The 27,414-nt window shown below is 45.3% G+C and overlaps 1 protein-coding gene across 3 annotated transcripts in view; it reads right to left on the reverse strand.

The window, feature by feature from the left end:
• The window catches only part of maml3 (mastermind-like transcriptional coactivator 3), a 111,650-nt gene that overhangs the window by 5,857 nt on the left and 78,379 nt on the right, over window positions 1-27,414 (reverse strand). For all 3 annotated transcript variants that reach the window (XR_004897142.1, XM_036000667.1, XM_031284377.2), the window contains exons 4-5: window positions 2,810-3,082; window positions 266-344 (exon numbers count right to left, since the gene is read on the reverse strand). Coding sequence is in view for 2 of the 3 variants with exons in the window: in XM_036000667.1 (XP_035856560.1) it covers window positions 266-344; window positions 2,810-3,082 (352 nt within the window). In the remaining variant the exon portion in view is untranslated. The remainder of the gene's footprint in view (window positions 1-265; window positions 345-2,809; window positions 3,083-27,414) is intronic.

Genomic DNA, 27,414 nt, shown 5'->3' on the forward strand with positions numbered 1-27,414 from the left:
ATCCCATACTTGATGCAGACCAAGAGTGCATGTGCGATTGGAAGCCTTTTTTGGTAAGCATCAGGATGCTCTGCAAAGAACTAGAAACTGATTTACCAAAAATCCATATACTAATGTAGTCATCAATAAAATGCTTTAGAATGCAGGTCAGGTCTTGCTTTGTTTATTAGAAAATCCATTGGGGTGCTGCCACTCTTATGATTTTTGCACAACTTGTGTGCATTGTTGCACAGATGAAATGGATGCATGTGTTTGTGTGTCTCACCTTGGTACTGATTGACTTGGGGGTATGGATTCCTCTGGCCTTGGCCCAGCTGTCTGGGGAGATGCTGCTGCTGTTGGAGCTACACACACACACACACACACACACACACACACACACAAAATTGTTAAGAGTGTCGGTTAGAAATGTTACATGCCTTCATATCCATTTCATAAATTCAGGTTTGGTCTCATTATATGATACAGACAAGAAAAAGGGTCACACAAAAAGAAGAGTAAACTAAACAGATTTTATGAACATTAAATATGATTAATTAAAGAATGAAATAATGCTTTCAAATGCACACTGAAGTCCTAGCTCTAGAGCTAGTTACGATAAAGCCAAGCTTTTGGTTACTAAACCTTCACAGGGGCAAACATATTTGCCTGATTTGTTTTCATTAAAAACTTGCATTGGACCTGTGCAAGTGTGCAAGCATTCTTTTCTCCATGTTATATTTTCTTGCACCTTAATATTGTGTTGTGAGTGTGGTAAACCTCCAAAAAGTACACTGTCAGAGTCACAACATTACATTCTGAGCGAGAATGGTGCCTTGACAGGTATGGGGAATGTCCTGAATTTGAATTTTGATAGCTGATCAATCATTTGAGTGATTTATTTAGTATAACTGCTACAGATAGATGTGGCTGAGCAGATGTTTGGTACAATAGAGTTAAAACAGATTTTTTCTTTGGTGATGTAGATGAGACAGATGTTTGGTACAGTACAGACAGATGATTGGTACAGTAGATGATAGCCAGATGTTTGGTACAGTAGAGTGATGTAGATGAGACAGATGTTTGGTATAGCAGAAGTGGGACAGATGTTTGGTACAGTAGAGACAGATGTTTGGTCCAGTAGAGACAGATGTTTGGTATAGCAGAAGTGAGCCATATGTTTGGTACAGTAGAGCCGGATATTTGGTATAGCAAAAGTAGGACAGATGTTTGGTACAGTAGAGACAGATGTTTGGTATAGCAGAAGTGAGCCATATGTTTGGTACAGTAGAGCCGGATATTTGGTATAGCAAAAGTAGGACAGATGTTTGGTACAGTAGAGACAGATGTTTGGTAAACCAGAAGTGAGACAGATGTTTGGTACAGTAGAGACAAATGTTTGGTCCAGTAGAGACAGATGTTTGGTAAACCAGAAGTGAGACAGATGTTTGGTATAGCAGTAGTGAGACAGATGTTTGGTCCAGTAGAGACAGATGTTTGGTAAACCAGAAGTGAGACAGATGTTTGGTATAGCAGTAGTGGGACAGATGTTTGGTACAGTAGAGACAGATGTTTGGTATAGCAGTAGTGGGACAGATGTTTGGTACAGTAGAGACAGATGTTTGGTATAGCAGAAGTGGGAGATGTTGGTATAGCAGTAGTGGGACAGATGTTTGGTACAGTAGAGACAGATGTTTGGTATAGCAGTAGTGGGACAAATGTTTGGTCCAGTAGAGACAGATGTTTGGTAACCCAGAAGTGGGACAGATGTTTGGTCCAGTAGAGATAGATGTTTGGTAAACCAGAAGTGAGACAGATGTTTGGTAACCCAGAAGTGGGACAGATGTTTGGTCCAGTAGAGACAGATGTTTGGTAAACCAGAAGTGAGACAGATGTTTGGTATAGCAGAAGTGGGACAGATGTTTGGTACAGTAGAGACAGATGTTTGGTATAGCAGAAGTAGGACAGATGTTTGGTACAGTAGAGACAGATGTTTGGTATAGCAGAAGTGGGACAGATGTTTGGTACAGTAGAGACAGATGTTTGGTATAGCAGAAGTAGGACAGATGTTTGGTATAGTATATCGTATCTGCATGATGTTCTCCTACACAAATAATAACATAACTGATCAATGCTCAAATAGGAAACCAAAGGCAGCCCTGATGCTCTATTATAGCCATAGTTGTGGTGCAGGTATAGAAAATTAAATGGAAAAAACGTAATAGTCTGGGTCCTTGCAGCATACAAAGCAGCAACTGAATGTGTGCCTGGAAAGCATAAGGTGTTGCTCATTTAAATGAAGGTACGATATCCATTTAACAACATACACTAATCCCCAGCAGGATGTGTTTCCTTTCCAGACACCAATATTCGTGTGTCTGTGTATGTTTTTGCAGATCCAATTAAAACCAACATAGTGGGTGGTGACGTTAGAGTTCAGAACTCTTTAACACTTGATTCCCTCACAGAGAGAGAAATAAAAAAAACACCACATTATCACAGCAGGTGGCATGTGGCAAACACACACACACACACACACACACACACACACACACACACACACACACACACACACATTGCAGAGATGAAAAGGAAGTAGGAAGAGGGGGCTGTTTGAGGGTAATCATACATGCAACCAGACATCAGTAAGGAAGAGGAGAGGATGAGCTGCTCTGGTTAGAGCTGCAGACACATATGCAGAGTGTATGAATAAACAAAAATGATAGTTTAATGCATGACAGACGAATTACACAGACCTAGCCAGATGGTTTCATCACCACACCATCACACTAACATTACGCTATGAGCACTCTGATTGAAAAACACTCACCTGCTCGGCCAGAAGTTGCTGCTGCTGCTGCTGCTGCTGTCTCTGCTCTCTGAAGAGCTGCTGTTTCTGCTGCTCCATCATGTGCATCTGCACCCTCTTCTCCTGCTCCATCGCCATAATCTGTTTCATCATGGCCGCCTGCTGCTGGTTGCCCACGTAGCCCGGAGGTGGTCCTGACCCCTGGTTGGGCCCCACCCCTGAGGCCACGCCCCCAGCAGGGTGAGGAGGCGGGATGGCGCCCGGTGGCCGTGACATTCCCACCACACCTTGTTCCTGCACAGACAGAGAGGAGGGGGGGGGGGCAGCTGGTCAGATGGACTGCTGAGCAATTCATCACTTATCAATCAAGCAAGTAAAAGGAATAGTTTAACATATCCGCTAGACGGTCATCATCAAAGGATGTGCCTCGTGGCCCACCTTATTCTGCCTCTGATGGCTTACCCTGGTATTCTTACCCGAGCCCTAACCAATGCCCACTCCCCATGCCTAAACCTAACTACGTCGACCATTCTAGCTGGTCCGATTTAGGATCTACCAGAGTTACGTGAGAAGATTGATGCCACTCTCATTTCCGTCTGTTAAATATCATGTTAGCTTAGTATAGTGACTGGAAACAGGGGCAAACAGCTAGCCAGGTTTTACACTTTAGTTTTGATAGATTGTGACTACAGATTGAACAAATGAGATATAACATGTACACTTTAGACGTGCTAGGCAAAATCCAGTTCCACCTGTTTCTAATCTTTGTGCTAAGCTAAGCTCACTGGCTGCTAGCAGTAGCTTCATATTTACAAAACAGATATAAGAGTGGAATTGATTTTCTCTTTTAACTTCCGGCAAGAAAGCAAATAAGCGTATTTCCCAAAATGCTGAACTATTGCTTTATAGTCTATTTTAATGTTTATATAGCTATAAGGGTAAAAACCAAACAAAAATGGCTAAATTAGCTTTTTCGCCCACAGCCACTGCTAACTATGCAAACCTCCTCTTTAGTGCTATTGTCACTGCTCTTTATCACAAGTTTATGTCGCACAATAACATCAGGTACAGAGAGACACTCCCAGTGTTGTTGCCATCTACAGTGGCACCTTTGCACAGTCTGTTTAAGCATAGAACAAAAGACACAGTCCAGCTGACTGTGAATGGGAGTGAAATACAAGATAAAGACAGCACTGCCTCAAGATTCAGCTCGTCGGGCCACCCAGAGTCCTCCCAATGGGGCATTGGTTGGTCCTCGCTGCATACATTATCTCCTCATTAGCATATAAAGAGCACTTCCTCCTCCACTCAGCCGTATGCTAATCTCTAATAGGATGAAATGGCCTGCTCTGGCCAATGGGAGGGGAGTGTTTATGAATCTATTAAAAGGTTAGACTGCTGAACGAGAGTGGACATCGTTTAGGCTCGCCGGCAGTGAGAGAGGGGAGAGGCCTGAGCGGAGAAGAAAGAACGATTCAGGCCAGTAAAGAGAGTGTGTGTGTGTGTGTGTGCACACATACAAATGCAACAACACACAGCCACCCACAGAGGAACAGACGGTGTTCAACAAATCACATTTAACTGCAGGGCAAGAATGAAACAGCAAAAGCAGGATTAGAGTAGCGCATCGTAGCATTGGCAAGAGTCCGTAGCACATCACTATACTCAATATGTTTTGAAAGAGCCAAAGCTTCATAATCCTTATTGAGGCTCCGCTCTTTTTAGAAAGGAGTTAGGTGGAGATAAACCTCATATATTAGAGCACAAAAAAACCCCGCGGAGCAAAGAGGATGGGCTGGTTAAGACTGGCTCACCAGACAGCCAGACCAGACTGATCGATGTTCAGAGCTACGTGTCTCATCTCCGGTTGGCATGTTCCTACCGGATGGCAACGGGGCAGTGAGACGATGTAAGAGAAGGAGCAGAGAGAGAGGGGAAGGAGAGGCGTAGTGTCAGAAAATGACCAACAGGTGGCAGTGGTGATCTTTAAGCAGGAGTGTGTGTGTGTGTGTGTGTGTATGTATATATATGTGTGTTTGAGTCTCACTGGCCTCCTCTCAGCAGATGGCTCAATCATGACGGTTCTGATCTACGATCTCTCCCTCTCCCCCACTCACTCTACCTCTTTTCTTCCCTTCTCTCTAAACACCCCACCATCAAACTCCTTTCTCCACTCTTTCTCTGGTTCTCTCTCTCTCTTTTTCTCTCTGTAGACAGAGGGCCCTGAGTCATGTCCGCACAATTGCCAGGGAACGAAGGAACGGAAGAGAGATGGTTTTCAAAGGCGGGGTGGGGGTGTGTGTGTGGGGGGGGTGTGGGTCTCAGAGAATTAAAGATTTTGGTGGAAGAGGGGGGTGTGTGTGTGTGTTGCAGGGGAGAAGTGGCAGTATTAAGCACAGTAGCAGTTAGCTGCAGAAATGACAGAAAACTAAAGCATGTGTACACTGTATATAGTTAAAGACATGCAAAAGAGAGAGATACACTTGATGTAAGGATGCAAACAGATCTAATGAATGAGCAGCAGTATCAGTAGTATCTCAGTATTATTAGTACTTCACTGAAGCGTTGCTAATATACACCGAATTGAATGTCACGCCAATAAAGCTTATTGAATAGAAAGCAGGTATCCACAAATGAATTGAAGGGAAGAGAAAAGAACGTGTGAGGAAAGAGGGAAGGCAGAAGGAGAAAAAGAAGTGGGGACAAGGAGAGCAGAAACAAGGAGGTGAGGAGCCAAAAGAGGAGGAGTAAAAGGTGGGATAGAGGGGAGGAGAGGAGAGCAGGTACCCTGGCAACAGTTGCTGCGGCGAGGAGCAGATGGCGCTCGGAGGAGCGGTTATGGCCGCCGCGCCTGGTCACCCTCCACAAACACCCTCACACTTATCCTACAATTTTACTTGGGCTTTCCAACTCTTCTTGCTCTGTTTATCAGTACATCTTCCATTCTCTCTGTCCGATCTCATGAATGTTGTTGAATAATGTAACAAAGAGCCACCACAGTCTGTCTGTTTTCTCTTTTGGCCCCGTCAATCCAACTCTCTGTCTTTGCCTCCGTTTCTCCCCCCCCAGACGCTTCATTCTGGCACCTAGGGCCGGCTTGAGTCAGTCCCCGAACTCTGCGCTCTGCAACAGAAATGGGTCAGTGGCTAATGAGACTCACTGGTTAGCTCCTAAATACAGGAGGAACAGAGTTTCCAATGGCAACAGCTACTATACGTTGCAAATAGATCAGTTTGTAGTAGGAAGGATCAGAGAGCATGAAATGAAAGTAGAGGAGGTGAATGTATCGCAGGTTGTTCCGGAGGATGTGCAAGTTTGTTTTTCTGTGCGCGTGTGTGTGTGTGTGTGTGTGTGTGTGTGTGTGTGTGTGTGCGCGCGTGTGGTGGAGGCTGTCAGCGTTATTGAGTTAGGAAGCATGGAGAGCCCAGGTGATTACATTACACGTGAAGTGAGCGGAAATGTGCGTGTCCATGTGTGTAAGGGAGAGAGTGGGGGGGAGAGATCGTGAGAGAGATTTTCCATTTCGTTCCTTATGGAGCAGACATATGTGTCTACTGTATTTAAAGTATGTGTGTTAGTGTGTGTGTTTAAAAGTGTATAGCACTGGTATGGTCATACACTCTCCAGTCAGGATTAAATCACCTTATCCCATGGTGACCACACAGCGGCGAGATTAAAGGCTGCACTTGCCACACACACACACACACACACACACACACACACACACACACACACAATAAGAGCAGCAGCGGTGCCTGGCAGATGAGTGCTGGGTGTCTGTGTGCTCTCCAGAGTGGCTCACATCTGTCACCCACTTGTGTAAGAGAAGGAAGGGAGGGAGGGAGGGAGTGTGAAGAGGAGGAGAGCAGGAGCAGTGAAAGAAGAGGGAACAGAGAGTGAGGGCCGGATGGATGAGGAGATGCTTCAGACTACAGCTAAAATCAGACTGAGGAAGTGAACAGGAAGTACTGTACATCTGATCTGCCTGCAGTATTTGTTTTTATCCTGCATTTAGATCAGCAGCAGCAAAGCTGAAGCAACATAGGATGTGTTGCAGCAGTTGATGGTTTGTGCTGCAGATGCATGGAGAGTGTTAAAGCTGGAAGGCCACAGGTTCCCAGCTCTTTCCCAGCCAGCGCTCATCACTGTCTGAGTGTTCTTGAGCTTCACACTGGTGGACCTTGCACCCTGACCCTGCTGCTGACATCTGAGATGTGTAGAAGTATGCAAATCCAAAAGCGGTAAAAGACACTGGTAGTAATGGGACTGGATGCCTCTCCGGAGGTGTCTGCTGGAGTGGAGTCTCTGCATTCACATCCAGCCTGAGGCAATGGATGTGTAGATCTACAGTATAGCAAGTATTGATGTATGTAGGATGAATAGAAAGACGAATAGAAAAGCTGTCATAGTTATTTTTGTCAACGCATGCAGGTGCAAGGTACCTCTACAGCATACAGTACAGTAATGATATAACTGTACTGTAGAAATGCAGTCCATTACATAGTTTAACAATTGTCTTTGATGTCATCTATGGAAATGGCTTTACATATTCCATTGTATGTTCATATAAAACATACATTACCTACATTTCAAAGTATAGTATGATTTCTAATAGAATTGTACTATGTGCACAGTTGGCTGTGTTAGTAATAGGCTTACAGCTGTATGCTATTGCTAACCTATGATTAGGATTGGGCATCAAGAACTGGTTCCAACTTGGAATCGTTTCAAAAATTACGATTCCAATGGGATCATTTGGAAAAATTTGGTTTTGAATCCGATCATCAGTTCCAAATTTACACAGTAAGCTGCACTCTTGTGTGGCTTTACTTCACGTTGAAGAAGCCCGGTAAAACTGCAAATCACCATTGAATCAAAATACCTTTTACCTCTTATCTGTGAAATAAGAATGTGACCCGTTTCACCTCCACCGCTCAAAGAATCGGAATCAAAAGGAAGAATCGGAATTGGAATCAGAATTGTTAAAATCAAAACGATGCCCAACACTACCTATGATTAGTACCAAGACCACACTGACATGGAGGTGGATAGCAAATGTGAAAATCCTTTGGATTAAAACTGCCAAAATATAGACAGCTCAAAAGACAAAAGTAATGTTACTGCAAATGCAATGTGACACGACTCTTCCATTACATTGCAATCATAGGTAGCCACAGACTGGATTTTGTGTCAGTACACCATTAAGAGATGTAGTCAAGTGTCCTTAAGCATCCCACTCAACCTGCTCCTCAGTGTATGTTAATAACTGACAGAGTAGATATGGGCTGCGAGCAGAGATAACTAATCCACTGCTAGATGCCCTACACAGATGACCAGGACACTGCGTACAGTACAAACAGTTTTTTAACTCTCAGGACTAAACACTGGAAAGTACAAGGTTTAAGGTCAGATTAGATGCCCAATTTGCCCTTGGCAACTAAAGTGTCAGGCATTACGATGGTCTTGCCTTCCAACTGAGTCTCAGATCACAATTATATCGAGCATTTTACAAATTTGTCAACTGGAATCTGTAAATTTGAACATTATCATGTAGGTTGCCGGTCTACGGCTATAATCTGAACAGAGCAGTCGATAAATTTAGTCTTCACAGCTTGTTAGGATTATTTAGTCTGTTCCCATCTTAAGTCATCATATAAGAAGAGGACAGGATGTGTGTCAGCGTATGTTGTCAATTTGTCTCTGCTTAACATGGTAGATGTGAAGTCGAGGAATAAAGTAATTGTAATGACGAAACAACAAACCTGTTGTGTATTAGAGCGCATAGTTAAAAACATAAGTATTATGCAGCACCTGACACACAACCACAATAACACACACACACACACACACACACACACACACAAACCCAGAGCAGATGGTGGAGCCAGACCTCACAGTATCATACTATCCCCACAGCACCAAAGGTAAAAAAAAGACATCACTTTGACACACACACACACACACACACACACACACACACACACACACACACACACACACGTGGAAGTAAAAGCCAGTGGTTTGATTCTTAGCCACCAGTTGTGTAGAATACATCCAACACACCTACCCTAACCCAACCCCCTAAGACACACACACACACACACACACACACACACACACACACACTCAGTTTGTCCCTGAAGAGAGTTATATTTAAACTGCTGGAGAAGAGTCTTGCTCCCTACAGAGGTCTGTTTAATCTCTTAACATCTCTCTGCTCTAAACCCTAACTGCCCTATTTCTGAATACACACACACACACACACACACACACACATTTTCCTCTTTAACATGTCTCTCCTTTTCTCTTACATACACAGAAACATAAAGCCATATGTAAATGTTTCTGAAAATTCTCGCCAAAATCTCTTTACCTTTTCTCAGGAGAAACACCTGTGTTCACATACAGAAGACTATCGCATAAAGTTAATGTTAGTTAGTTAATGTTAGCTAGCTACAGCTAATAAAATCTGCTAGCAACAGTTGTCATTTCAGCTGACAAAAGCACCAACTATAAATGAGAAGCCTGCCTTTGTCTACTTCTTGCTGAAGTCAAGGACCCGTTGTTTCCGGGGGGCCCTAGTTAGCTCACCTGGTAGAGTGCGCGCCCCATGTACTAAGGCTCTGTCCTACCGCCTTTACCGGCCCTAATCGGCCCTAACCGGCCCTTTGCTGCGTGTCATCCCCCTCTTTCTCCTCCCTTTCCGGTCTTCAGCTGTCCTATCCATTAAAGGCCAAAAAGCCCCAAAAAAATGATCTTAAAAAAAAGACCCGTTGTTTCAAAAATCACAACGAATTTCAAGTGGTAAACCTGCCACCGCTGTGAACTGGGAATGTGCCGTGCTGGAACGGTAAGTTTGACAGGTGAAGCAACAGTAAAAGAGGGATGGGGCTTAGAGAAGGGTCAGCTGTGGTCGGCAACCGTTTTGATATGAAGTGCCATTTTAAAATGCTCTTGTTAATCAGTGTGCAATATCAGCATTAAGCTTGCCGTCATCTACCGAGCCCGCTCAGGCACTGTTGTCCTTCTATCTTTTGTCCTTCGTGCTGCATTCTGTGAAGAAGGCAATAAGTACTAGCCAATCAGAGGCAGAGTAGAGCGGGTCTTTGCGGAATGCGGATGGGGAAAACGTCAATCAAACTACCAAAAATAACTGCCCCTGCCAATGGCTGTGAAAGAGGTCATTTGGCATGCGGATGAGAGGACACTTTTTGGTAACACTTTACTTGAAGGTATCTACATAAGAGTGTCATGACAGTGTCGTGTGTTCGGCCATGAACCCTAACCCTAAGGGTCTCTTTACAGTCGCCGCACCCGACCTGTCGCGTGCCAATGTGACATCAAAATGACGTAGATCTTGCTGCCGCGCCAGGATTTTAAGTGCGCGACCAACAAAGCAGAAACCGGAAGCATGGACGAGTTCGAGGGCAACCGGATGCCAGGACTCTCAGAGTGACTGCAAGTCTCTCTTGTAAACTTACTGGGTTAAGATGAGCTCCATTATGGTGAATGAAAGGCTTGATCCGACAAAGTAGGTCATCGAATCGTTGAGCAGACATTCTGAAGTATTCAAAGTGCTTCTCTTCGCCATTGTTTACCTTTTTCTTCTTCTTCTAGTCCGTAGAAATAGCAAAGTCGGTAGCCTTTCCTCATTAGCGCCACCTCTGTTCAGGAGAAGACTGCAACTAGTGTCGTGACCACCACGCGCAAGTATATAGTTACGGCGCTCCCATGACGTCACACTGGCGCGAGACAGGTCGGGAACGGCGAGTATACCGCACGTTTAACTTGTCATGACAAACAGACGAATGACACTTAATGACAGAAGCGTTATGTCATAAACGTTTATGACTTGTGTCATGTCACTCTTATGTAGATCCCTTCAAGTAAAGTGTAACCCACTTTTTTTGCACACTTACTGATGGTGTGCCATTGGTCAAGCTATGTCTAAGGTTGCTGACCCCTGCACTAGAGAACATCACCACATTACCTAACGTAGGCTATATGAAAGAATGTCAGGCTATGAGAAGAAATGCCATTTATTTATTATTCACCCTTGATTAGCCACAGTTTGGGGTTTAACATTTTGTTTTTGTATTTTACCAGAAATATTTCCATTGAGATTCAAAATCAAACTTCACTTGTAGTGAGAAATCCCAGAAAAAGAGTTGCATGTACCCAGAATCATTTTAGAAACCACACGAAATCCTTCATCCGTCCCACACGCACACCCTGCTACTGTCTTTTCTAAGTAGCAATTATTAGAATACAGTCAGTGTTTAAAGATGACTTCCCTTCACTGACACGCCAGTGTGTGTGCATTATCTGCAGTGGTAAAGTGCCTAAATGAGGCTTTTTAATTGTTAGTTTATGGAGGAGCGGCTCAATGCATGGGTAAACAGACGTCACAAGTTGATCCCCTGGGGTTGGCTCTTCTCTCTCTTTTTCTTTCTCACTTGATGGAGTGCTTTCAGATAACTTCAGACCCACATCATTGCCACCATCGTCACCCCTCCCTGCCTCCTCCTCTCTCCTTCCGTCCGTCTCCGTTCATCCTTCTTTCCGCTCCTTCGCCCCCCACTCATCTTTGTAGCGCTCTCTCTTTTCCTTCTCACCTCGTCTTCCCTCTATCTAGCTCCCTCCCTCCCTCCCTCCCCCCTTCTCTCTTTCAGTCCCTCCCACCCGGGCCATCAGGGTAGCGTGAATCCTTTGGTAAACGTCTGTTGCCTTGCAGAGCTTGTCAGTAAAGCCAGAGCTAATTAGCGGAATCACAGAATAATTAGTTTTTCTTCTTGTCGTTTACTTCCCACCACCCTCTCCATCACCCCATCCCTCTTCTCCCACCTCGCCTTTAGTTTTTTTTTCTGCTGTCAACAGTCAACGCTGTAACGGAGCTATAGGGGGTGTCTACATTTCTCTACTTTTCTCTAAACGTCTCACTTTCTTTTGATTTCTTTCTCCCGGAATCTCTTGAGACACGTCTCTTCCCTTCTCTCCTCTCTTTCTGTCTCTTTCTACATCTCACAGTGCCTGTTCCCCTTCTACATCTGTCTCCTCTCTCCCCCGGTGGAGTATTTTCCCGCCCACACCTTTTCTTCTTCTGCTATTGAGGTTTCTCTTGCTGTTGTTGACTTAAACACATGGCCGAGCTTGTTTTCTCACTCTGTGCCTTCCTCCCACTCGGTTTACATCTTCCCCTCCCTCTTCTTTCTCTCTCTCTCTGCGTCTCCGGCTTCACTCTTGTTTGTCCCTATAGCCAGTGTTTGGTTACACATCTACTTCTCGCTCTAGGTCGGCCGACAGTCCACTCCTTCAAAAATGATTTCCCCTATATATCCCTCCCTGCCTCCTGCCGCTTCTCTTCATCTCCTTGGGGGTGGCTGTTTGCTCCCTTCCTTTATCAACATCAGCTTTCCCTCCGTCACTCCTCGAGTCATTCCTCCACCCACCCTTCCCTCGGTTCTCTCCCTCCCTCTTAACCACTCCTCAATTGCTCTTGTTTTGTAGAAATGATAAGGCAGCGGGAGGAAGGGTCTTTGGTCACAACCGAGGTAATTGACTCTTTACGGCTCCGTTTTTGTGTGGAGACTGCTCCGGTTTAGTCAGGCTTCGCAGCCTCACCACCAGAGCCCCACCACGTTGTGTCAGCCATTCTCTACACAGGTACTTTCAAAGAAGTAATATGCTAGCATACATGATCAGATGGATGCTCTTCGATAAGCAGTTCTACGCCTGCTCGTGCTTTACGCTTTGCTCTAACCATGCCGTTGAATTCATCACGGACACACATACTGTACACTGGATAGGTGTGCCAAGGTAGAGCTGGGCGAAATGGAGGAAATCAAAGATCACAACATATTTTTGACCAAATACTGTACCTCGATATCGATATTGCGGCGATATTGTAGGTTTGACTATTGGTGCATCACAAAATATTTGGTAATCAGATTTCTGATTAATAATCATCAGTAATGTGGATATAATGACTAAGTGGGTAAAGGCAAATAATAGAACAGCTAGAACAGTCTGGTAAGTTCAGAAAATGACTTCACTTTACTGTAAAGTAGCCTTTAAAACCAGGAAAAGACAACACTTATTTCATATTGCAATATTACAATATCCCAAATCTAGCCTCATATATCGATATCAATATAATATCAATATATTGCCCAGCCCTATGCCAAGGTTTTTCATTTTGCAACACTATTACATAACATTTTGTAAACTCTATCAGCTCTGATCACATTGCGCATCATAATCATCAGAGGAAACCTTCTGGGTGTACTTTGTCGAACATGGTTGTCCATTAATGAATGGAGCATCACTCTGCTGCCAGTGTTGGTGTTCTGTTCTCTCTCTGTTTGGGACTGTTGGGGTTGAGAGAGTTTGGATCAGATCTAGTGATCCTTGGGGCTATCTCACCGCTTCAGGTTGACCTTGGGTCTCTTTTAGATCAAGCCCCTTTTTATTTATTTTGATGTATTTGTACTCGTCAGGTTCGGGTAGGTTTTCCATGGGTCTGTGCCAGAGCCGCTCCAAAATTGTACACTTGTGAAGAAAGTGGTACAGTAATTGAAATGATGTTTGACCTACAGCAAATACGTAAGATAACAGAGTTTGGTAGATTTGAAATTTGCAAAACTTCAAAGATGATGCTAGCACGTTACGTGTAGAAAAAGAAAAGAAACACTTCCACAGTCTGTTTTGAACAGACTTGCTTACTAGAACAATATCAGTATTTTCCAATACCAGACTATGGAGAACATCTCCAGCCACAGTAAATGTGGGTTTGAAGATAACATAGGCCTATGTATAACACAGTGGATACCAGTTTTAAAGACTACTGAAACAATATATTATAGCTCTCAGCACTTTCAGTCTACACACACTACATGCATCCGCACACCTACAGACACACACACACACACACCACCACATAGCCCTTTTGTTCAGTGTACAACTGTACACCTATCTCTCTCTCTGTCCATCTGTTCTGCTGAGTCGTGCGATCAGGAGAGGGTCTATACATCACCTCTCTACCTCCCTTGGGACAACGCAGTGGAGGAGGGAAAAAAAGAGGATGGGGAAGATATGGCCCTCACACACACACACACACACACACACACACACACACACACACACACACACACACACACACACACACACACACACACACCCGCAGTTAGCAATGACAGCAAATTGTTTTTCCTGCGCTTATTTGTGGTACAATATTGGAAGGTCCTTTCTCTCTCTTGTTTGTTTGCAAGCACAGTCCCATCCATGCACATCCGTCTGTCTGCGCGCGTGTGTGTGTGTGCGTGTGTGTGTGTGCGTGTGTGTGTGTGTGCGTGCGTGCGTGCGTGCGTGCGTGCGTGTGCGTGCGTGCGTTGGCGTTCAGCGTTTTAGCTGCATTAGGAAGTGACTGAGACCAACACTTAGTTTAATGGCATTTCCATTTTCTACTTTTGGAGAACACAGCGTTATCAGACAACGGATCGACACACGCTCATCGAGAGTCACATGGACAGAGAGAGCGAGCGATGAAGAGACAGAAAGGGAAAGTGAGAGACGAGGAAAGCAGTAGAGAGGAACGGAGTGTGTGATTGACGGAGGGAGGGGTAGCACCAAACAAGCAGGGAGAAAGAGACAAACAGAGTGAAATGGAGAGATTTTGGAGGAAGACACAGTAATGCACCGAATGTGGGAGGGAGGCAGACAGAGAGAGAGATGAGTAGAATGCAATAATGTGATAAAGCAGCTGAAGAATGGAGGTTTTTCTACACTCTGACGCTTTTAGTCCCATTTCTACTTTTTACGGCAGATTTCATCATATTACCAAAGGCCATTTGGGCTCTATTGTGGATAATAGGCTGCGCTGGAATTATTGCAGATGCTGGCTTCGATAATGGTCACTCTCTCCCTCTCTCTGTCTCCATACTTCCCCCTGCATCAGAGAGAGGGAGAGGTAAGGCAGAGGAGGTAAAGGAGCAGAGAGATTAATGGCATACAGAAATGGGCAGAGTTGGGGGGCGATGGCGATAGCTGAAGGTGCGGCGCACAGAAAGGCAGCTAAGACAAAAAAGCAAGTAAGAAGAGGTTGTGCACTGTAGATAGTGCTTGTGTGCGCGCTCAGACTCATTTGTGAATGTTACCTTCTAATACAATAAGTGGAGAAGAAAATTTGATTTATTCATCATTATATGCCTTCTCCAGAGAGAATAAATATATGTGTATATACACACACACACACACACACACACACACACACACACACACACACACACACACACACACACACACACACACACACACACACAGACAGACAGACAGACAGACAGATACACACACACACACACAGACACACACATACAGTATAGACTCTATACTGTATTACTATATGTACTCTATACAGTGTATAAAGCCCACCACTGCACTGGACTATCTCACTGGAATATGGTAGGATAGAGGGAGAGGTGGGGGGTAGTTGGAGGGGTGGAGAAATCAAGATGGAGGTAGGGCGAAGAGGATGTAAGCGGAAGGGAGTCGTATGATGTGAAAACGTGAGGAGAGGGGGAGGGAAAAGGAGGAGAGGAAAGAGTGCCCGGAGAAACGCAGGAAGAGTGCGATGGAGAGACTGAGGAGGAATGGCAGGGGGACGGAGGGAAGGGAAGGGAATGTGGGGGCTATTGCCCCGAGACTACGGCACTCCCTCTCTGGGAGTGTAGAGGAGGGGAAGGCATAATGAGGGGGCTAGGACAGGAGGCGCAGATAGATTTAGAGAGGTAGATGGAGGGAGAGACAAAGAGAGGTGGAGGTTATACGGCCGTTAGGTAAAGAGGGAGTCAAAGAAATGTGAGGCGAGAGTGAAAAAAAGAGGGAAAACGGCAAAATGGTGAAAGGGAGGCGGGGTGAAGACGAAGGAGCAAAATGATAGCTGCTGGGGCAGGGGCCGATTCAGACGTCAAATGAGCTACAGCGAGAATAAAGATGGATGAGCCTGGATGTAGAAAAAAACAAATGTGAAACAGGTAGAAAGACAAACGAAAGCGGGGGTGAAGTAAGGAGGAGGAGAGAGAGAGAGAGAGAGAGAGAGAGAGAGAGAGAGAGAGAGAGAGAGAGAGAGAGAGAGAGAGAGAAGCGCTGTTGGACGAATGAGGCAGGCGAGAAGAGGAAGGAACAGCCCTCGGGAGAACAAAGAAGGAAGGAATAAATGGAAGATGGATGGAGTCGAAGGGTGGACGGAGAACAAGGGGAGGAAGGGCGGCGTGGGGCGTAGGAGTGGCTAGGTGGAGGGATCTGAAAAGAGATAGAATATAAGGGAAGGGATTTGAGAGAGAGAGAGAGAAAGAGATGAATGAGAAAACGGTGGAAAAGGGAAGAGAAGGAGGGATAGATTGAGTGAGAGCAAAAAGAAAGACAGGAACACAGTGCGTGGGGAGACAGAGGAGGGGGGAAATTGAAGAGGAGGTTATTCAGAGAGATGGAGGATGGCTGGATGGATAAAAAGGCAGTTTACTGTCGTAACGAGAGAGAGAGAGAGAGAGAGAGAGAGAGAGGCAGGGAGGTAAATGGAGACGGGAGGAGGATGGACGGACGTGTGGAACGTATCTTTACCTCCGTTAAGAGCCGTGTTATAGCACTGATCGCAGCTGTGAATAATTCAAACCCTCTAGTTGGGAATTCTCTCTGGGAAGAGCCCGAATGTGATCACCTCACATACTCTCGCTCTCTGTTTACTGCCTCCTCTGGCTACAAGCTTTGTACATTAGCCTCAATGCACATATATGTGCGCACGTACGCACGGTCGTAATAAGGGAGGTTATGATTTGAAAGCGCACAGGATGAGAGAGAGGGATAGAGAGAGAGCAAAAGTGAAGGGAAAGAGCAGTCCACCTGCTGTGGCTCTAAGCTGTCAGTCAGACGTATACCGTTCTCAGCCGCCATGATTAGATGACATCGAAACACACACACACACACACACACACACACACACACACACACACGCACGCACGCACACAGTTCTCCCGTTTTGAAATACGCACATTTGCATCACTCACTCTCCCAGACATGGCCTTTCTTCCGTGTGCGCACGTGTGTGTCTTTAAGGTATCCATGGCGACCGTTTCCAGGGTGATTTACTATAGCACCTGGTCCCTCTCAGGGTGGTACACTCGTCTGCTCGCCACAATCACTCCCCGGCCACCAATGATCTCATCCCTTCGCCCCGCTCACCCTCCCTCCTCCTCGCTTGCTGTCAGGAGCGTGATTTACTCCCGTCTTCTGTCCTCTCACTGCTCCTCATATTCCACTGCCTCATCCACCTCATTAATAACATTTACACGAGGGGACTCGTGTGGAGCTGAGAGCAAAGCGACGCTTTCGAAACGTCTGCGCAAGATCCAAACGAGCGACAGTGAAAAGTAGGGCTGAAACAATTTGTCGATTAATGACGAAAATGAATCGACAGTTAAGACGTTAAGTAAATTCTCTTTTGAGTCCAGACTTTAGAACAAGACTCTACAACACCCTATACTTTTGGTCTAAATGCTTACATCAGCATGCTCAAATGCTCACAATGACAGGGCTAACATGCAGATGTTTAGCAGGTATAATGCCAACGTGCTCACCATCTTAGTTTAGAGTGTTGTGTGATGATAACACCGGCTAATTAGCACTAAACACAAACGTAATGGAGTTTAGTTTTGCAGGTGGTTGGTCATAAAAATGTTGTATGACTATGACTAAAAGTCAACTAAAAGGGTTAACGACAGCAAGTTTGTTGATCCCGGACAGCCAAGACTCCCCTCGGGATCAGTAAACTTTCTGTTTCTGCCGTTAGACAGGTTAGCAGCCCGCTGTGACCCCCGACGCTGGGGTTTGCGCTGGCTGAATTTGGCTGAGTTGCTATGGGCGCTAACTGGATGATCCGTCTCCGGAGCTGCCGTCTGCTCTCCTCCCGGTGAAATAGTCTCTGAGTGGCAGGGAGTGAGGTAGAGGGACTGCGGGGTGCTCTAGCTAGCTAATTCCTGTCTCATCTGTGGTCTGATAAACAGTAAATTTGGGCCGCCGCTTAAAAATGTATACAACGGAAACACTGAAAGAATGTCATGCTGCTGCTGCATGACGGCAAACAAGCATGAACTGACATTCGAGGCTTTGTGCGGTCTGTGGGTGGCATCCTGTGTGTGTTGAAAAAGGCCTTGGTTAAGCACAGGGCCTCCAAACAGCAGGGATCATGCTGCAGGGACTCAAATTGATCCACTCCTGCATGCCTACATGCATTTCACAGCATCCATGCATGGCAACATGTTGGTTCAGTTATGGTTAAAGGATGATCCCAAGAAAACCTATTAACCCAGGCAACTGTCTTTGAGTCATTTTGGACATTGCCCTCTGTGTGTGTGTGTGTGTGTGTGTTTCTGCCTATGCTAAGAGCTCATTTGCAGTTCCTGCATTTTACTCTGGCTGTGAGGTACGCCACGTGCCGGGAACGTGGCACTCGACAAAGCATTAGTTTACTGATCACATACACACACATTCTCACACACACACACACACACACACACACGCACACACACACACACGCACACACACACACACACGCACACACAGACACGCTGCAACTAATGGTTACTGGCAGATCCGAGCACGAGTGAAGGGGGCGAAATGAAAGAGAGGGGTTAAGTCGCTGAGTATGGAGGGATTTAGACCTCAAACAGTTAGAGGAAAAAAGAGAGGGGGAGAGAGAGAGAGAGAGAGAGAGAGAGAGGGGAGAGGGGGGGGGGGAAAGAGTGCAGTGAATGACTCACTGAGCGTGTAAGTGTTTAACTGTGCCTTACTGGTGTTAGTGAGTGATAGGGAAATCTACAGGGACCAACGGTGAAAGGTAATGCCACCAGTGCGGCAATAACATCTCTCTTTCTCTTGATTTCACTCGGTTTCTGCTTTTCTGGCTCTCTCTGAGCCTCAGAAGACGGAGGAAGAGAAGAACCTGCTGTGGAAGGAAGAAGGGATATCCCTGCATCTCATTTCTCTTCTCTGACTTTCTATGCTTCCCCTCATCTGGTGGCACAGAGGCTTCTTTAACAGATGAGATATCACAGATTATTGACCCGGTGTATTTATACATCCCACATTTCTTTGTGCGTGCGCGCGTGTGTGTGTGTGTGTGTGTGAATCTGTGTGTGTGTGAATCTGTGTGTGTGTGTGTGTGTTTGTTTGTCCTGAAAGACTAATGTTATGCCTCCAGTTTCTGCTGCAGAGAAATCAATGACAACACAACCCTTCCACCCTAGAAAACCAATGATTGGGTGGTTAGCAACACAGGTGTGTATATCAGCGTGCACATTGTGTTTATGTGGCTATTTTGCACATCCTCTTCATCCCGGCAACACAGAGGGATAACAGGGCAATTCATAGCTACGGCGATGACCTATTTGCTAATCCTCACTAGCAAGAACGTCTATGAAACCTAGAGGAGTTCATTAGTGCTGGCTAATGGCGGCCGAGGTAAGCTAATGCGTCAGGTCCTCTCGGAGACCAGAGAGGGCCATTTGTGCCGGGGCTGCTGGGATTGATTGGGGATGGGGGCGAGAGCGCCATATTGAAACGTCATTAGCCTTGCTCATTGACCATATGGAGATCAATACTTACGAGCGGCCCGAGGACAGTGAGAAATTCGCACGCACACGCACACACACACACACACACACACACACACACACACACACACACAACATGAATACATAAACATTCCTCTATGAGCAAACAAGGAGGGAGAGAAATGCACACACGCCACATCCACAAACAGCCTGTGGTCTAAACATTTTTTAATGATTTGACCATTAGGAGTGAGGCATGAATCAGTGCTAATGGCTACAAGAGAGGGGCTTATTGATGAATGGTTACACATATACAAGCACGTGTACATGCACGCCACATGCACACACACACACGCGCACACACACACACACACACAAATACACACAATGTGGCATGGAGCAAAATACAATTAGAGCCACACTTCTACAAAACCCAGAACGTGTCAAGGGTTGTAAGGAAACAAAGACATGTCACGTTCTGCCGTTAAGCCATTTTATGATCAGGACCAATCGGGGTGCAGGTATGAAAAATGGCTGATGACAGTTCCGCGTTACATGCATTTGACTGTGGAAAGTTCTCAGGGCAATATTTTAGACTTCTGCCTTGACAATGGTGGAGTGACAGGACGTCAATCCCTCGCAAAGTTATGACAACCAAATAAACAACAGCGTGAGTACAGCATTTTCTCCTCAGGCAGTGACAAAGAGGGACGAAAGCTTCAACGGCTGTGTTCCCATGGAATCCACGGGTCACATGACAACTACAGTAGCTTGGAACATAATAAAATTAGGAATTTGATGAATTTGAGGAATGTAACTGTTTATTATCACAAATGAGACAAGAATTAGCAAGCTAGCGCACCCCCCTCTGCCGCCGCTAAGAGACTACTTCGCTTGGAGGAGAGTGGGCGGCAGCTCCGGAGCTGGACCTTCACTTAGCAACTCAAAATTCAGCCAGCGCAAAGCAGCAGTGCTGGGTCTAACCTGTGTGACGGCGGCAGCAACAAAACGTTTGGTGATCCGACGGGGAGTCTGGGTGGTCATAGATCAGCAACCTTTCTGTTAACCCTACCCCTCTTCCTCCGCTGCTGAAAAGAATCCTAGAGGAAACACTGAAACTGATCTACCTGTAACGTAAATGTCCACATATTTGAATGAACAACACAGTGCATTGCTAGAATGACGACACGCTGCCTTGAGACAAAAGTTGAGCCAGGTTCTACATATTCGCTCGGACGACCGTGCGTCTTTATGCTGAAGCATCGGCATCTCCACTGTGCCAACGCAGTGTCCTCACTGAAATGCATAAGAAGGCTGCGATTTTCGCACAATGTTCGATGTCAGTGTGAACACAGCCTTAGCCTTAGAATAATCGTTCAAAACTCAGTTGTTTGCTTTGCAGGTATCAACTGGCCAGAATTCAAACTCTACCAAAGCAATCTCCCCTCAAGGTCCATTCAGAGGTTATTCTGGAGCTTTCAAACCTATATCCTGATGCTCGGAAAAATCCAACAATTCCATGACGCCTGAAAAACTCCATCAGCCAGTTAGGATCAGGAAATATAATGGAAATCTCCAAGACAATTACTAAATGGACCTGTGAAGGGGCATTGTTTTGATTGTTTCCAATGTCAAGAATGAACATTAAACCTCCATGTTTAACCTAGCTTAGCATAAAGACTGGAAACGGTGGGAAACAGCTAGCTTGTCTCTGTCCAACGTGAAGAAATGCACCTACCAACACCTCTATAACTAATAACAATAATACATAGTAAATCACTACTCCCTCAAAAGCTGACAGTCAGGTCTACAGGATACATAACTTAACTTGGATGGCAATCTAACAAACTGAGAGCCCAGCTCACTGTTTAACCACGTCACACTGTTTCCATGTGTGTGTGCTAGCCAGCAAAACGGAATCTCGGTTAACTTTAGGCCATATCCACACTTACAAGGATTGATTTGCACTCACACCTATCAAGCTAGTGTTTTTTTGACCACCAAATATTAAACCAGAATTGACTTTTGGAAAGCATGCAGTCACATGAATGAACGACAACACAATGAAGTGGCAGTCACATGAATATGACAACACTGCAGTATCTAAGCCCAGTTTGGGAGCAGGGATGACGGGAGCGTTTAGGGCCCGTATTCCCAGGTGAGTCTCAAGACACAACGCCGGCTATTTCAGTCTCATCTGCAAGGAGGGAGTAAAGGAGGAGCAGGAGGGTAGGAGAAGGAAGAACGGAAACTAAGGCTCTAAATTTAGCCCGATGCGACATTCCAGAGAAGAATAATACTGCTTCCCCTGCTGCTGCTAGTGGAGGAAGAGAGAGAGAGAGAGAGAGAGAGAGAGAGAGAGAGAGAGAGAGAGAGAGCGAGAGCGAGAGCGAGAGAGAGGCACCAGAGGCGGGACTGGGACATACTGTATGTAGAGACGATGAGGATCCCATTTTTACAGGACCAAAAAGACAAGCAAAAAAGGACTTGACTCGAGACAATAGACTACCAATGAGAGTATTACAACGTTTCTGTGGTTAAAAGAAAACAATGCTGCGGTACGAAAAAGTTTCCACTCAATGACTTGCTGGTGAACGTGAAAGTTTTCAGAGCCTGAGTACTGAGGGAAACTATCATGTGATTCTCTGCTCGTCCTCGTATCCCTGACCTTCTGCAGAGAGAGGGCGGGAGAGAGAGAGGGGGAGAGAGGGGGAGAGAGAGAGAGGGAGTGAGAGAGAGAGAGAGAGGGAGAGAGAGAGAGAGGGAGAGAGAGAGAGAGAGAGGGAGAGAGAGAGAGAGGGAGAGAGAGAGAGGGAGAGAGAGAGAGAGAGAGAGAGAGAGAGGGAGGGAGAGAGAGAGAGAGAGAGAGAGAGAGAGAGAGGGGGGGAGAGAGAGAGAGAGAGAGAGAGAGAGAGAGAGAGAGAGAGAGAGAGAGAGGTTAGTGAGGGGAGGAGGAATGCTGAAGGGAAGGAAAGATGAGAGGGAGGGAGGAGGGGATAAGGATGAAAAAAATGCAAGGTAACAGGAATGAAAACATACCCCCACTCCCTATTGCATGCACACATGGGTGTAAACACACACACAAGAAATGAGCTGATGGTGTGATTCCCACAATGTTCTTGCTTTGTGCGCGAGTGTGAGTAAGTTTGCGTGTACGTCCTTTTCAGACTCATGTCTCACACTCACTCACACACACACACACACACACAGTGTGTGACACTATATGTGTTACACATGATCTTTATCTGTCAGTGTGTTTCTGTGAAACAAAGTATGCATATCCAGAGTGTACCAAAAAACAAAGGAAGTTATTATCAAATATTCACTTAAGCAGATTCAATACTTTTAGCTGCCAAACACAGATGCACACTTTTGTTTAAAGGATAATTCTGGTTTATTACCAGGGTCAGATTTTCACAGTTTTGCCTACCTTTTCTATCAGTTATTGTACTCATCAAAGTGATAGCGGAGATCTGGCAACACAGGAACACTGCTGTCCAATAGGGCAAAGGCAAGAAACAAGAGCAGTCCGACCATCAGACAGGAGAGCCAACAGATTAGACAGATTATCTAAACTCTTTTTTTTTTTTTTCTTTAGTAAGCACACTACGGCAAGTAGGAAATTGGTCTGTAAAGTGTGACTGACACTTTAGCTAGTCATTTTCTATTACTATTTGCCTTCTGGATACGTTTGACTAACTGTGGGGTTTTATTTTTATTTGTTTTATTTTTTTTTATCTTTGATCGATGTCGTCTAATTCTTGGGAAGAAAGCAAAATATCAAACTATTCCTTTAAAATCTGAATGATTGTCAGACTTATTTTTAGCGATGTTGCTGTGTTCCCACATCTCAATTAACTTTGTGAGTACAAAAACAATGGCCTAACCTACAAGAATAAGACCCAAGTTGGAATAAACTGCACCTATCCTTCTATTCAAGCACCTTAACTGAGCTGGAGTGGTAGCGTGACAGGAAGATAAAGCAGACTAGTGTAAACTCAACTACAGCGCAGAGTAAAGTGTGCGAAAAGGTAAAAAGGAGGAAAGAGAGAGTGACAGAAAAAGAGGGAGAGATCAAGCCAGAGGAGTAAGAGGGGGAGGGCATGTTTGTGCAATTTCAGCAGGAACTGTTTGTGCCATTCCAGACCGGGGTGACATGGCAGTGGCAGGCATTAACAGACGATAAGCGGCACCAGAACATCACGATCAAACCGCGGCTCAATCAAAGTCATTTCTCAGCCCTCTCGGGGAGCGCTCCTGGAAGTGACTCTCTTAAATGGCACACATACAGTCGAGAGATGATTGAAAGTTTTGGTGAAGGTATGACGGGAGAATGTGTATGTGCGAGTGTGTGTATTAGCGACCTCTTGTTACATGTAGACAAACAACCCCACCCCTACTATCTCCCTCTCCCGCTCTCGCTTTCTCTCTCAGAGGGAGAGCAACGGCAGGGCCTGCCCACGACGAGGTCAAACAGAGATTTATTTCCTTATCAATTGGACCAGACAGCTGCCTGTCAAAGGAAAGCGAGACAGAAAGAAGGAGGGATGCATGGATGAGATGGAGGGCTGCGATGGGCAAGGTCACGTTACTATGGAGATTTTTTTTTTTTTTACAGCGGCATGACGTCGAAGGCGACTGTTGTGACTATCGCACATCAAGGTCTATAGTCCAGAGAGTGGAAGACTGGAAGGAGGGTGGGCGGGGGGAAAATGGAGGGAGAGAGTGATAGATGGAGAAACGAGACAGAATTGGTCTTTGCTACGGCAGCAATGGAGAAAATAGATAGCTCAGTGTGTGTTTGTGTGTGTGTGTTTTGCGTGTGTGTTTGTGTGTGTGTGTGTGTGTGTGTGTGTGTGTGCGCGTGTGCTGCAGCGCTCCTCTGCCAGATTACAGAGTGACGTAGTGTTATCATTTCTCTGATAGGACGCTGCCACAAGAGTAGGAAGAGGAGGAGGCAGCGGATGGAGGGAGAGGACAGAAAGGGGGAGGGGTGACGAGTCTCATTGCTGGAAAAATGGTCTGATAGCCAAGAAAAGGGCAGGGAGGGAGGGAGGGGAAAGGAATAGTGAGGCAGAGAGAGCAGAGATAGAGACATAGTGCCACACAAAGGAACAGAGCATACACAAAGAGAGAGAGAGACAGGCAGAGGAAAAAGGAAAGAGAGAGCAGTTGGAAGTGAAAGAAGAGGAAAAAAGGCAGCGAGCTTGAAAAGAGAGAGTTCTTTGTGTGTGAGATCAGAGAGTGCAATAGCAAGGCAAAAAGTTAAAAAACAAGCAAGGGGGGGGAGGCAGAAGATGAAGGAAAACGTAGAGGTGACAGAGAGGTGAGAAGACAAGAGCAGAATAAAAGAAAGAAAGAAAGAAAGAAATGATGGACAAGACATGGTGAGGTGCCCTGAGTGACTGGTGGGTCACAGAAAGTGTGTGTGTGTGTGTGTGTGTGTGTGTTTGTGTGTGTTCATGCATCCACATGGCAGCAGCAAGCAACATTTACAAAGAGGCAGCTGTTCCATTAGCTACTGCCATTGTGTCTAATTACATCCTGGTCTCCTTAGACACACGCTCACACACTCACACGCTCACACACACACACACACACACACACACACACACACACACACACACACACACACACACACACACACACACACACACATAGCATATGTGCATATAAACACACAATTGCTGCCTCTCCAGCCAACCAAGAAATCCCTACCATGCACGCTAACAAGGAAAGGAACTTGGAGCGACAGAGCCACAGCATGTGTGTGTATGTGTGTTAATCACAGTGTCAAGCACACTCCCTTACAACCCCATCCCCCTCAACACAAGAATACAAGGCAAAGAAAAGATCCACGAGTGTCTGTGTGTGTGTTAGCCAGCATCTTTCTCTCTCACACACAGACACACACACACACACACACACACACACACACACACACACACACACACACACACACACACACACACACACACACACACACACACACACCTCCCCCAGCCGTTGAGGAGACGAGGATCTGAAGCTTTGTGAAATACCAAACATACCAGAGAAGCCACATGAGAGAAAAAGGCAGCTTTTAGGAGCCTCAAAAGGCACACACACACACACACACACACACACACACACACACACACACACACACACACACAAACACACACACACACACACACACTCTTGCACATGCGCTCACTGAGAAACAGTTTTTACAGGAATGAGGCTTTTCACACACAAACACACGCACGCTAAGCTAACATGATGTAAAAGCAGATAGACAAACACATACTCACACAAACCACACACAAACATACACGTACACACACACACACACACACACACACACACACACACACACACACAGACTTCCTCCCTAATCAGCTCAGTGGTGTAGCATTTGGATAAGAAGTACTCCTAATACTCCTTGACAATGGTGAGACAGGAGAGCTTACATTGTATTAAACCAGCCAAACCGTACACAAGCATCCTTCAAGCTAAGCACCGCTGCTCACCTGCTCTCTGAAAAATACGACGCAGAAAAAAAGGAAAGAAAAAAAGGAAAACCCAACAGGGGTACAGGCCAACAGAACACGAGTCTGGTTTTCCATTAAGTCAAGCCAAAAAGGTTTGTCACCGCGTGATCTGCAGAAACCCAAGGACATGCAACAAAGATCCTAAAAAAGGAAAGCAGAAAGCAAACCAGGGCTGAGCAATACATCATAGTCAGTTTATTAATAACTTGATTTTTTTCTGTTGTATAAAATATCCAAGTCATGAAAATCTTGCCGTTACAATGTGTGCAAACAGGTAGACACCAAGTGTGATTTACTAGATGACAGCTAGCTAAAATAGCTGTCTAGGATATTAGTTTCCTGAATCCAGACTACATACTGTACTTATTCTAAAGTATGCACTACATACCAATCGTCAACATTTATTAGCCTACTTATTAATTACTGTACAAAACAATCTACATACTTAACTGTATGATTTTATATTAGCAGGAAATTATACCATACATGTGATGCCTGATGTCAAACTGCAACTTGGAATGTCCCTGAACATTTAACTTCACAATAAGACAGCTGAATGTCTTTCTTGAGATTTAACCCTTGTGCATCACTAGGGACATTTTTGGTTTTTTAATTTTCATTAATTTTCATCATTTTGGCTGGCATTAATGCATAATGGCATACATTTCAGCAAGGACGTGAGCCTCAGCTCCTATAATAACTCTAATAATAACTATAATAAACTGTGTAGCCAAAATACAGACACTCGTACGAAAATGTCCCCACTGAAACCCATTAAATAAAATGAAAATCACAATGTTTGATCCCACGGCCATTACAGAACACCATTATGTATTCTATTACCGGTATATCAGGCTTTAAATCAAGAGCTGATTATTTGAACTGATTATTAAGTTGATATGGAATAGCCAGGGATCTTCTGCTTGGAAGGATAGGCAAATTAGCCATAAAGGATTTCTTTGTTGAGTTGCTGAGTGTTTGACAACGCTGCAGGTAAAGGCGCGAATATGGTCCGAAAAAAGGACAGCGGACGCACACACGATTCTGTTTAATACTACACTGGGTGTCTACATGCGTGGACATGTTTACTCGTTTTCTCTACTTTAGTTTTATCAAGTCACATAGAGTTCCACGTCATCGAGTGTCTGCTCACCTCAGTCAAATTGCATGTTTGAAATACAAAGTCAACAGCATAAGAGGGGGACTGGGAAAGAGAGAAAAGAGAGTGAGAGAGAGAAAAGAGAGAAAAAAGAGAGAGAGAGAGAGAGGAAAGATGAAGCAGGCAGGTCACCTCGTCATCAGCTAAACCAGACATCGTTCTCTCTCCCTCACACACACACACACCCACCACAGGTTTCTCTTATCTTACACTGACGAGGGGAGTGACAGCATTACCATTGCTCTGAGGGCACATTGTCCATTACAGCTCATTAGTTTCCTGAATCGCTATTCATTTTCAATGGGGGCGCCCTGTGGTCTAATCCCGCGGCGA

This window comes from Sander lucioperca, chromosome 4 (assembly GCF_008315115.2).
Source record: "Sander lucioperca isolate FBNREF2018 chromosome 4, SLUC_FBN_1.2, whole genome shotgun sequence".
Taxonomy (NCBI): domain Eukaryota; kingdom Metazoa; phylum Chordata; class Actinopteri; order Perciformes; family Percidae; genus Sander; species Sander lucioperca.